The 12,568-nt window shown below is 52.1% G+C and overlaps 1 protein-coding gene across 1 annotated transcript; it reads left to right on the forward strand.

The window, feature by feature from the left end:
- The first annotated feature begins 963 nt into the window (after window positions 1-963).
- On the forward strand, window positions 964-7,590 carry LOC142913386 (uncharacterized). The gene is made up of 2 exons (XM_076060926.1): window positions 964-1,311; window positions 4,750-7,590. The coding sequence occupies exons 1-2, from the start codon at window positions 1,285-1,287 to the stop codon at window positions 5,386-5,388; spliced, it is 666 nt and encodes a 221-aa protein (XP_075917041.1). The 5' UTR covers window positions 964-1,284; the 3' UTR covers window positions 5,389-7,590.
- The last annotated feature ends 4,978 nt before the right edge of the window (window positions 7,591-12,568 follow it).

Here is a 12,568-nt window from a genome sequence, read left to right on the forward strand (position 1 = left end):
CGAGGTGTGAACACACACACAGTGTGACGAGGTGTGAACACACACACATTGTAACGAGGTGTGAACACACACAGTGTGACGAGGTGTAACACACACACAGTGTGACGAGGTGTGAACACACATTGTAACGAGGTGTGATCACACAGTGTGTGACGAGGTGTGAACACACAGTGTGACGAGGTGTGAACACACAGTGTGACGAGGTGTGAACACACACACAGTGTGACGAGGTGTGAACAAACACACAGCGTGACGAGGTGTGAACGAGGTGTGAACACACACACATTGTAACGAGGTGTGAACACACACACAGCGTGACGAGGTGTGAACGAGGTGTGAACACACACACAGTGTGACGAGGTGTGAACGAGGTGTGAACACACACACAGCGTGACGAGGTGTGAACGAGGTGTGAACACGGAGTGATTGGGAACCCAGCAATAATGATCATTTCATTCACGCACGACTTGACCGTGGTAAAATCCTCTATACAAAAATAATAATTAAGGGGACGTCCATAAATGACGTCACGCGACTTTGGGTCATTCGGTAAAGTCACGGATAAAGGTTTCAAAGGAAATAAAATTAACTACGACGTTTCGATCCCAACACCAAGAAAATGAATTCCTGCAGTCATTAAAGTTTTAAGTCTTAATATTGTATTTCATACACTTGGCCAAAATAATGAGGTGGAGGGTATCGCGTGATTTCAAGAGGAGATTTTATATACACACCACCACACCTGGCTAAAGCAATTAACCACTCAATTAATTAAGGTGCTAAGTGGAGGCACGTGGCTGGGCTAAACCATTTAAATACTCACGCGCCACCCGCTAAAGCAATTAACCACTCAGTTAATTAAGGTACTAAGTGGAGGCACGTGGCTGGGCTAAGACATTTAAATACTGACACGTGACACACCAGCTAGGTATTTTGAACACAGCACGTGGCTGGGCTAAGACATTTAAATACTGACACGTGACACACCCGCTAGGTACTTTGAACACAGCACGTGGCTGGGCTAAGACATTCAAATACTGACACGTGACACCCGCTAGGCACTTTGAACACAGCACGTGGCTGGGCTAAGACATTTAAATACTGACACGTGACACACTCGCTAGGCACTTTGAACACAGCACGTGGCTGGGCTAAGACATTTAAATACTGACACGTTACACCCCCACACGCACAGCAGCGGTGGTGGTGGTGACGGTGGTGGTGGTGGAATCTGCTCCTCCGCTTCTCAGTTGACGAATTTTTTTTTTATCTGCCGTTGTAGCGATGGAGAATGTAAAATCTCCGCTGGAAGTGAGTAGATAACACCCCCCTCTCTCTCGTTCAGTGCTCCCCCATCTCTCCCCATCTCTCTCTCTCTCTCTCCCCCTACCCTGACTCTCTCCCCCATCCACCTCCCGTACCGCGCGTCCTTCATTTCCGCAGTTTTGACTTCAGCAGCCAAAGTGCGTCTCTGTGTTGTCTCTCTCTCTGTGTCTCTGTGTTGTTGCTGTGTCTCTCTCTATCTGTGTCGTTGCTGTGTCTCTCTCTGTGTCTCTGTGCTGTGTCTCTCTCTCTCTGTGTCTCTGTGTTGTTGCTGTGTCTCTATCTGTGTCTCTGTGTTGTTGCTGTGTCTCTCTCTCTCTGTGTCTCTGTGTTGTTGCTGTGTCTCTCTCTCTATCTGTGTTGTTGCTGTGTCTCTCTGTGTCTCTGTGTTGTTGCTGTGTCTCTCTCTCTATCTGTGTTGTTGCTGTGTCTCTCTCTCTGTGTCTCTGTATTGTTGCTGTGTCTCTCTATCTGTGTTGTTGCTGTCTCTCTCTCTCTGTGTCTCTGTGTTGTTGCTGTTTCTCTCTCTATCTGTGTTGTTGCTGTGTCTCTCTCTGTGTCTCTGTGTTGTTGCTGTGTGTCTCTATCTGTGTTGTTGCTGTGCCTCTCTCTCTATCTGTGTTGCTGTGTCTCTCTCTGTGTCTCTGTGTTGTTGCTGTGTGTCTCTATCTGTGTCTCTGTGTTGTTGCTGTGTGTCTCTCTCTATTTGTGTCTCTCTCTGTGTCTCTGTGTTGTTGCTGTGTGTCTCTCTCTATCTGTGTTGTTGCTGTGTGTCTCTCTCTATCTGTGTCTCTCTCTGTGTCTCTGTGTTGTTGCTGTGTCTCTTTCTCTATCTGTGTTGTTGCTGTGTCTCTCTCTTTGTGTCTCTGTGTTGTTGCTGTGTGTCTCTCTCTATCTGTGTCTCTCTCTGTGTCTCTGTGTTGTTGCTGTGTGTCTCTCTCTATCTGTGTCTCTGTGTTATTGCTGTGTCTCTCTCTATCTGTGTCTCTGTGGTGTGCCTCTCTCTGTGTCTCTGTGTTGTTGCTGTGTCTCTCTATCTGTGTCTCTCTCTCTGTGTCTCTGTGTTGTTGCTGTGTGTTTCTATCTGTGTCTCTGTGTTGTTGCTGTGTGTCTCTCTCTATCTGTGTCTCTCTCTGTGTCTCTGTGTTGTTTCTGTGTGTCTCTCTCTATCTGTGTCTCTGTGTTATTGCTGTGTCTCTCTCTATCTGTGTCTCTGTGGTGTGCCTCTCTCTGTGTCTCTGTGTTGTTGCTGTCTCTCTCTCTGTGTCTCTGTGTTGTTGCTGTGTTTCTCTCTCTCTGTGTTTCTCTCTGTGTTGTTGCTGTGTCTCTCTCTCTTTGTGTCTGTCTCTGTGTTCTCTCTCTGTGTCTCTGTGTTGTCTCTCTCTCTCTGTGTCTGTGTGTCTATGTTGTGTGTATCTGTGTGTCTCTGTGTTAGCAGTGGTGTAGGCAATTCCAACAAGACCTACATCTCTGCTTTATTGACCTGGTCAAGGCCTATGATACCATCAGTAGGCCTGGGCTCTGGGTTGTTCTTCGTGCTTTTGGAGTACCTGACCCTCTGCTCACGATCATTAAGGACCTTCATGATGGTGAGCGGACCCGGGTAAAACTACGTGGCCGGGAGTCAGAGCCATTCCCTGTACACCTTGGGGTGCGACAGGGATGTCCTCTGGCTCCCACATGATTTAACATCTATTTTGACCACGTAGTTCGTGAAACCTTCAGTAGCTGTACCAGAGGAATTTCCATCTGGTACAGATACAATGGGAGGCTGGTCGATGCCCGGGTGCAGTCAAGGGATGGCTCCCTATTGGTCAACCACGTTATGTATGCCGACGACCTGGTAATTGGGGTTCACTCAGAGGAGGCGTTGGAGGTGCTGCTGCTGAAACTGGAGTGTGCCACTAAGAGGTGGGGCCTTACCATCAGCCCCACCAAAACTAAGCACCTGCCTGGGTATTTTGTACCATCGGGCACTCCACCCCCAAAACTCCCAATCGGTGATGGGACAGTTGTGGAGAGAGTGGAGAGTTTCCCATACCTGGGCAGTGTGCTCATGGCCGGCTCCGGTTTAACAGCAGAGGTCTCACTCCGAATCAGTCGAGCGGCATTATCTTTTCATCGGTTGCGTAACGCTGTGTGGAAGCTACATGGTCTGTCGCTCCGCATCTCTACGCTTGCGAAACATGGACCCCCCTAATGGAATATCTTCGCCGGTTAAAAACATTTAGGCTGGCCTGCCTACGATCAATCCTGCGTTTAACCAGGCTGGATTGTGTGAGCAGCTCACAAATCCTCGAAAGATCTGGACAAAGTCCCATCGGTGAGCTCCTCCAGGCAGGCAAGGCTGCGTTGGCTGGGTCATGTAGCCTGCATGCCCAGCCACCACATGCCTAAACAGCTTTTGTTCGGCCGGATTGAGGGGGCTAAACGGGCGCGGCACGGGCTAGAGAAAAGATGGAGTGATGTGGTACAGAAAGACGTGGACCTGAGTGGACTTGCCGATGACCGGTACCAGCGGTGTCAAGATCGGCCTCTGTGGAGGAGGCTCGTGAAGGACGCTGCAGGCCAGTTGGAGGCAGTCGCCCTCCAACAACAACGGAGGGCGGAGGAGCGACGCTCACAACAACGAGCGGAGCGCCGGGTGGCTAAAGCACAGCAGGTTGGCACAGTAGGGGGCACAGGTGGTGCATCAGCCAGTCATCTCAGTCAGTCAACCCGTGGCACCTGCTGGGTCTACCCCATGACCCCCTGCCAGCGGGCGTTCGACACTTCACGTGGCCTCAGGGTGCACATGGCCTGGCACAAGCGTCGTGGTGACGTCACCGCCACTTAGTGGCGAACGGCGGTTGTTGTTGTTGTCTCTGTGTTATCTCTCTGTGTCTGTGGCGAGGGGTGATGCAGCGGGCCGTGAGCGGTGTGCTCCCTCTCCACGCCCCCGCGCTACGTCCTGATGACACCCAAACGGGCAGAATCATTCTTCGTTACATTTTCGGAAAAGGCAAACAGCGATGGTGCTGCTGCTGCTGATGATGATGCTGCTTGTTACTGCATGATGATGGGTGATGATGGATGCTGCTGATGATGATGATGCTGCTTGTTACTGCATGATGATGGGTGATGATGGTGCTGCTGCAGCTGATGATGATGCTGCTTGTTACTGCATGATGATGGGTGATGATGGTGCTGCTGCTGATGATGATGATGCTTGTTACTGCATGATGATGGGTGATGATGGTGCTGCTGCTGATGATGATGCTGATGCTTGTTACTGCATGATGATGGGTGATGATGGATGCTGCTGCTGATGATGCTGCTTGTTACTGCATGATGATGGGTGATGATGGATGCTGCTGATGATGATGATGCTGCGTGATGATGAATAGGGGAGTGTATTGCCTAGAGCTCATGTGTTATCTCCCGCAGCTGCAGCAGCAGCTGGAGCTGCAGCAGCAGCAGCTGGAATTCCAGCAGCAGCAGCTGGAGCTGCAGCAGCAGCAGCAGCTGAGGCGTCAGCAGGAGGAGCTGCTTTTCCAGCAGCTGGACGCGAGCCTGGAGCTGCACCTGGTGATGAGGCTTCAGCACCATGAGTGGCTGGAGCAGGTGGAGCTCCGGCAACAGCAGCAGGAGCTGCAGCAGCATCTGGAGCTGCGGCACCAGCAGGCGCTGGAGCAACAGCAGCAGGAGCTGGAGCTGCAGCAGCAGCAGCTGCAGCAGCAGCAGCCGCTGGAACTTCGGCAGCAGCAGCAGCCGCTGGAGCTGCGGCACCAGCAGCAGCTGGCGCAGCAGCAGCAGCTGGAGCTGGAGCTGCAGCAGCAGCTGGAGCTGCTGCAGCAACAGCATCAGCTGGAGCAGCAGCAGCAGCAGCGGTTTGAGTTTGAGGAGCAGCAGCTGGACCCACACCTGGAGCTGCACCTGGTGCTGAGGCACCGGCAGCATCAGCGGCCGCAGCAGCTGGCGCTCCGGGAGCAGCAGCGGCTAGAGCAGCTGGATCTTCGGGAGCAGCAGCGGCAGCAGCGGCTGGAGCATCCGGAGTGGCAGCAAGCTCCAGCGGATGGAGCATGACCTGGAGCATGTGGAGCGGCAAGCTGCCGCTGCCGCTGCTCCTCGGTGAGCATCCAAACGACGTCAATCAGCCGACGCTGACACCGAGAGTGGTGGTGCTGGGGGTAGCGGTGGTGGTGGTGGTGGTGTCAAGAAGCCACTGTTTGCTTCTCTTGGACAGCCGCTCAGCGTGCAGCAGCACGATCACAGCCAGATGCTGAGTGAGCTCTTGAGTCGAAAGTGATGGGGGGGGTGCAATAAGCCAATTGCTTGACCGCATTCATTTTTTTATTTTTCCATCCCCATAGGGGACACTCTGCGGCGACACAAGCGCCGGTGCTTTTGCCGAGATTGTTGACAAAGCACGCTGGCCTTGAACCAGTTGATGCGTGCTGCTCTTCGTGCTTACCTGCAGCGTGGAAAATAAAGACGATTTCTTGTCTTCTGTCCACTTTATCACAGTTCATTACACAACACTCGCCTGCTAGGCCCGTCGCTCGTTCGCTCCCTCACTCGCCTTGTCCTTATCCTATTACTACACTCCTTCATGATCTTATTACTACCCTCCTTCACGATCCTATTACTAAACTCCTTCCCGATCCTATTACTACACTCCTTCACGATCCTATTCACTACTCTCCTTCCCGATTATATTACTACTCTCCTTCACGATCCTATTACTACACTCCTTCCCGATCCTATTACTACCCTCCTTCACGATCCTATTCACTACTCTCCTTCCCGATCCTATTACTACTCTCCTTCCCGATCCTATTACTACACTCCTTCACGATCCTATTCACTACTCTCCTTCCCGATCCTATTACTACACTCCTTCACGATCCTATTCACTACTCTCCTTCCCGATTCTATTACTACCCTCCTTCACGATCCTATTACTAAACTCCTTTCCGATCCTATTACTACACTCCTTCACGATCCTACTCACTACTCTCCTTCCCGATCCTATTACTACTCTCCTTCACGATCCTATTACTACTCTCCTTCCCGATCCTATTACTACCCTCCTTCACGATCCTATTCACTACCCTCCTTCCCGATCCTATTCACTACTCTCCTTCACGATCCTATTCACTACTCTCCTTCCCGATCCTATTCACTACTCTCCTTCCCTACTCTCCCCGTTTCACCCCTCCCAGCTGCCGTGTCTCGCCGTGTCTCAGCAGCCCCCGGGGGGTCAAGCGTGCCGACGTACGGACCGCGCTTAACCCCCTAGCGGCCCTACCCTAGGCAGCTACGCAGGGCCACACAGGGCCACTCTCAGCCTGGCGAGCTTGGCCGGTCCGGCTTCGGCTTCTCTCGTCCTCTGTCTTCATCGACTCGACCCCCTAGCGACCCTATCCTAGGCAGCTACGCAGGGGCACACAGGGCCACTCTCAGCCTGGCGAGCTTGGCCGGGTCCGGCTTCGGCTTCTCTCGTCCTCTGTCTTCATTGACTCGACCCCCTAGCGACCCTATCCTAGGCAGCTACGCAGGGCCACACAGGACTAAACCTCAGCCTGGCGAGTTTGGCCGGTCCGGCTTCGGCTTCTCTCGTCCTCTGTCTTCATCGACTCGACTCCCTAGCGGCCCTACCCTAGGCAGCTACGCAGGGCCACACAGGGCCACTCTCAGCCTGGCGAGCTTGGCCGGTCCGCCTTCGGCTTCTCTCGTCCTCTGTCTTCATCGACTCGACCCTTCCGGCTCGTCTTGCCCCTCTCTCTCTCATGTGTCCCTCGCGACCCCTCCCAGGTCTCCCCGTCGATCCTTTCGTTTTGTTTATTTCCATGTTTTTTGTGTGCACCGGGATCATCCATCCCGAGAGACAAAGTGCACGGCAGCTTGTGGCTCTTGGTTTTGATTGACGTGCCATTAAATGACCCCCATTGGGCGAGGCAGTCACGCCAAAACCCGTTGGCTTCCACTACATTTCAGTCCTTGGCCTGCAAGCAGACAGGCCGGTAATTAATTCATCTGTAACTTTAGACGGTGGTGCACGTGGGGGCACATTGTCAGAACTCCACAATTGTGCTGTAATTTAAGTCGTTGAGGGAGCGGGATTTTATCGTTATTGGGTGCTCCCAATTACAACTGTCATCTATCATGTCACGTCCCCCGAAAATAAAATTGCGCAGTTCACACGAATGGAAGTCGAGCAGATTCATGTCGTATGAGCTCGGCAATCACAACGTTTGTGTGTTTCACATTAAATAAAATGCTGGTTATGACTCCAAATAATTGGATTTTTTTTTTATATGTGATGGACACTAATCCATTTGTTGCGAAACGGATGCCTTCTGATATGAGATTAAGACAACGATGTTGAAAAATTCCCGATGTAACATCTCATGAATCGTGAAGGTGAATTTTAAATCGTAAATGGTAACGTTGTGACCGTAGACTTCGACAATCCTTTTTCTCTTTACAGGTCACTTATTTGTGAAGTAGTCCTACATTACCACAACAAATAATTTTTGACAATGCTAATTTTGTATGCTAATTCCTTTGTCAAGGCACCTTGATTCCTCTCACACAGCTTAAAGGTCGCGGTCTGAGCTTAGCTGTGTTCACTCCAGTGCTGTCCTCCAGACAGTCTCGTCCCTTCACCTGATGAAGGCCGCTTGTGTTGTGGCCGAAACGTCGTGATTTTTGTTGTTTCATTTTTTTACCTACGTGGTGACTTTACCGAATAGAACCAAAGAGTAATTTTTGGTTCTATTCTAGTCGAGAGACTCTGTGACGTGACGTGAACACGTGGTCAAGGCTCACAGTCTTGCCCACGGCAACAACTCCCTCGCCAGGTACGCAGGAGGTCACCGATTCGATCCCGATCCTGACGCCCGTATATATTTGGAGTCTGCGCATCCTCTCCATTCCCCGTGGCCGAGCAGATTTTTCTCCGGTTCCTCGGGGGGGTCTTCCCCCTCCGCATTTGGAATCGACGTGCATTTAGAGTTTTTTTTGCTTGCTGCCGGCTATACATGCCCACGTGATAAGCCACTTTTGTTGAGCTGTCATTTGTGTAGTGGGTTCCAGGACACGGAGACGGCAGAATAGAAGCAGCACTATTTATTTAAACCTTAACAAGGGTTACACTAGAAGGGGTAGCGGCCCCTCCACCCGTATAACTCAGGAACACACCCCAGGCTCTCTAGCCTAAGCTCTAGGCTCCCAGTTCCTCCTGGTAGGGCTCTAAGGGAGGCTATCAGATCCGGCCCTGGTTAGGCACAGATCTCGGCACCCCGCCGACCAGACCGGCCCTTAGAAGGACTCTGACTCTGGGGCTCTGGGGCCGCACCACTGGCTTGCTGTGCCGGCCCTGAAAAGGGCAGCGGTCACAGGAGTTCCAGGGTCTCACCTAGCTGGCCTTCTTTCTTCACTGGTTGCTTCAGCCTCGGGCCCCACACTCTGCCCCGAGCTCCCTGGCTCCCCGCACTTTATACCCACTGGAGCCTTAGCGGACGTTGTTGTAGCCACCAAGGTGTGGGTGAACCACACCTTCCCGTGCCATGTGTTTATTCCCCATAGCACCCCTACATTTGTAACCAGGTCGCCTCTGAGAAAGAGCTAAATAGCTCGGTGGGCCTTTACCTGGTAAAATAATAATAAATAAACAGTTTGAAGTCACGTGATCATATACTTCACGGAATCTCAAAACATTCGCCCGTAACACTGCCCTGCTAGGAAATGAATTGCGTGGAGAGAGAAAAAAAAATAGACAAGTTTTACATGAAAAAAGGGCCATTTCTCAGAAATGTCACCGATGTATATGTAGTGCCGTGTGAATTCACTCGGACGACAACCGTCTCTTTTCCCGCCGTCACTTTTATTCCATCGTTCCGTACACACAGTAATTCTCTCCGTGCTCCGCCAACTCGGACACTCTGATTTACTTCAGCATCGTCCGTGCATCCCCTTCCACACACAGTGTTTCTTCGCCTATCTCTTGACACAGTGTCTACCCTTCCACACACAGTGGTTCGTCTTCTATCTCTTCCACACACAGTGGTTCGTCTTCTATCTCCTCACACACAGTATCGCCGCTATCTCTTCACACGCAGTGACTTCCATCTATTCACACACAGTGACTCTATCTATCTCCGCTAACGCTGACTCTCCCTATCGCTATTTACTGTCTTTGGGGTCCGGCTCTCTATCTATTCTTCCCTAACATTTCCAGCTCTCTTCTCCGTATCTCTTCACCTCTCGCCAACAACTGCCCAGCAACAACTTCCCAGCAGCAACTCTCCAACAGCAACCACCAACAGCCACCCCCTTCCGTTCAAACCACATCGCGTTTTATCCCCTCTCGCATTAGCCTTAATTAATTGCCACGTGGCTCGCTGGCCGTTTCCCGCCAGCCCGCACCTGTCTCCCTCAGACATTCCGACGCCACCACTTAACGCTAACAGCCTCTCGACCAATCACAGCCCTCGTGCCACGACTCCCTTAATTACTTGGGTTTGTTTACGGCACTTGTTACTCGACCACCTGTTCGCCCTCGTGTGACCCGTTCTCCTTGTCTGTCTGTATGTACTGTACATGGCCAATTCCCATGCGCATTATCTACTCCACTACATCACCCCCCCCCCCCCCCCCCCCCGTGATGAAAGAACCTAGCCGTCCCCGGCTACGATATACTCGAATTGGAGTAGTGGAGTGAAGCAGACGGAACGATGACAACATATATACAGAACGCATTCGCAACACATAACCATTTTGTACAACCACACAACGACACGCACTCAACACCTTTATACAGAATTCCCAAACCCCCTAAGTCAACGTATTGTATTCCTCCTGGAACGGGTTCCCGCTGCCGGCCCATCTCCCCTGCACGCGACACCCTGCGGTAAGGGAGGGCCTCGCTCGTCTCGCCAACGAGGGGCGCTCCTGGGCTCCACCCTGCGCCCATCCCTGTCCCAGCGACACTCCGCTGGCGGGGCTGTCCGTCGTTCATGGTAGGGATGGCCATTGGTCCGGATTTGCGGCCGTTCAATCGGCGTCCGGTTGGTAACCCTGCCCAAAAAGGGCGATCCTGCAGGCACACGGGGGGCAGATCTCTGGGACACGCGCACTTGTGACCTCCCCACAGGTTCGTCGGACACATCCAATACAGGCCGCTCTCGGATGGGGGATGACGCGTCATATGGTAACACAAATTTCTTCAAGCGCGACGGGTGAACAAACCGTGTCCGACGACCGAATTTTATTCGCACACTCTGATCCCGTAAAACCTCCACAATATCAACGGGCCCCTGCCAGGGGCGGTGAAATTTCGGGGACGTTCCCACCGGCACCATGGGGCAGTGCAACCAGGCTTTATCTCCAACACTCCATGGCTCTCGTGACTGCTGCCTGCCGTACAATCGTTCGTTAGCGGCTTGTCGTCATGCCGTATTTTTCAATGCAGCCTCCCTGGCTTCCCTCAAACGGTCTAAAGCCACCTGCATTGGAGCAGGCACCGTCGTAGATTTCTCTCGCTTCCGAATTCCCAATTTAACAATAGCCGGCGCTTCTGGTTCCCGTCCATACATTAGAAAAAATGGCGAGTACCCCATTGAGGCATGCGGGGCCAATCTATACGCGGCCAGCGTCGCTGCAACATGCAGGTCCCAAACATCTTGAGTGGTGTTTACTTGGTGACAAAGCATGGACGTCAGTGTCCTATGCAGCCGCTCGACCATCCCATCAGTCTGCGGGTCGTATGGGGACGTCCGGATCTTTTTGGTCCCCAGCGAGTCACACACGTCTTTAATCAATATCGATGAAAATTTCTGCCTTGGTCAGTAAGCAATTGTTCCGGGGCCCCCTTATACAAGACGTACCCTTTCAAGAAAGCCTCAGCGATCAATGTCGCTGACTGGTCTACTAGCAGCCAGGCCATCGGCCAACGAGTTAAGTATTCCACCCCGACGAGAAAATATTTGTGCCCTCGGGGGGTGACGGGGAACGGACCCAAAATATCTAGTGCCACAATTTCGTTCACTCTCGAAACTTGAATCGATTGCAATGGGACACGATATGGCCGTGCCAGCGCTTTCCTCCGCGCACATTCCTGGCACGCTTTTACATACTGTTTCACATCATTAAACATTCCCGGCCAGTAAAATTCATTCCCCACTGTCAACGCGGTTTTCTTCTCCCCCAAATGCATCAATTTCTCATGTATCTCGTTAATGAGTTTCCCCCACAACATCCTTGGGACAACAATACAAAATGTTTGTGCTTCCACATTTCAGCGAACAAGCAACCCCTCCGTCAACATCAAAAATGGGCGATCCTCCGATCCCCTTGAACGAGAGGCACGCAGCCTCATCCTGGTCAGCGAGGAATCCTCTACCTGCAGTTGCTTCCACTGTTTCAATGACAACCCCAACAATCCAATTTCTGCTCCAGGGATTATCCCCGGCACTCCCGAACCCGTTGCAGCGACCATTTGCGGAACCTCCTGCAGCGGCAGGCCGCAACGCAGCGAGCCCTATGCGCACCGACACGTCTCAGCCGGTCGCGGCAACCTCGACAAAGCATCCGCGTTTACATGGCGCGTTCCTTTCCTATGTTGGATCGTGAAAGAGTACTCCTGGAGGGTCTCAAGCCAGCGAGCCATCTGCCCCGACGGCTGATCCACGCGCAGCGAGTACTGTAGTGCCGCGTGATCAGTGCGGATCAAAAATTCCCTGCCATACAGATACGGTCAGTACTGCCGAACAAAATGGACAATCGCTAACAATTCTCAACGCGTCACACAGTATTTTTGCTCCACCGGCGATAACACCCGGCTGCCATATGACACTACTCTCTCGACGCCATCAACCATTTGTGACAAAACCGCGCCTATGCCCATATCACTGGCATCCATGTCAAGTATAAATCGCTTCGTAAAATCCGGGTATCCCAACGGCGGTGCGTCCGCCAGTGCGGCCCGCAACGCTTCGAACGATTTTTGTTCTGCAATCCCCCATTGAAACTTCACACCTTTCCCGGTCAGCGTATGCAATGGTCGAGCAATCGTGGCAAAATCCTTAACGAACCGCCGATAATACGATGCAAAGCCCACAAAGCTACGCACTTCCCCTGCTGTTTTCGGCACTGGCCATGTACGCACACAACTCATCTTTTCCGGATCAGTGGCCACTCCTGATGCACTAACGACGTGCCCCAAATACTTCACCGATGTTCTCAACAATTAGCACTTCTG

This window comes from Petromyzon marinus, unplaced genomic scaffold (assembly GCF_048934315.1).
Source record: "Petromyzon marinus isolate PM22_M1 ecotype Great Lakes invasive population unplaced genomic scaffold, UKy_Petmar_22M1.pri1.0 PM_G_Scaffold_25, whole genome shotgun sequence".
NCBI classification, from domain to species: domain Eukaryota; kingdom Metazoa; phylum Chordata; class Hyperoartia; order Petromyzontiformes; family Petromyzontidae; genus Petromyzon; species Petromyzon marinus.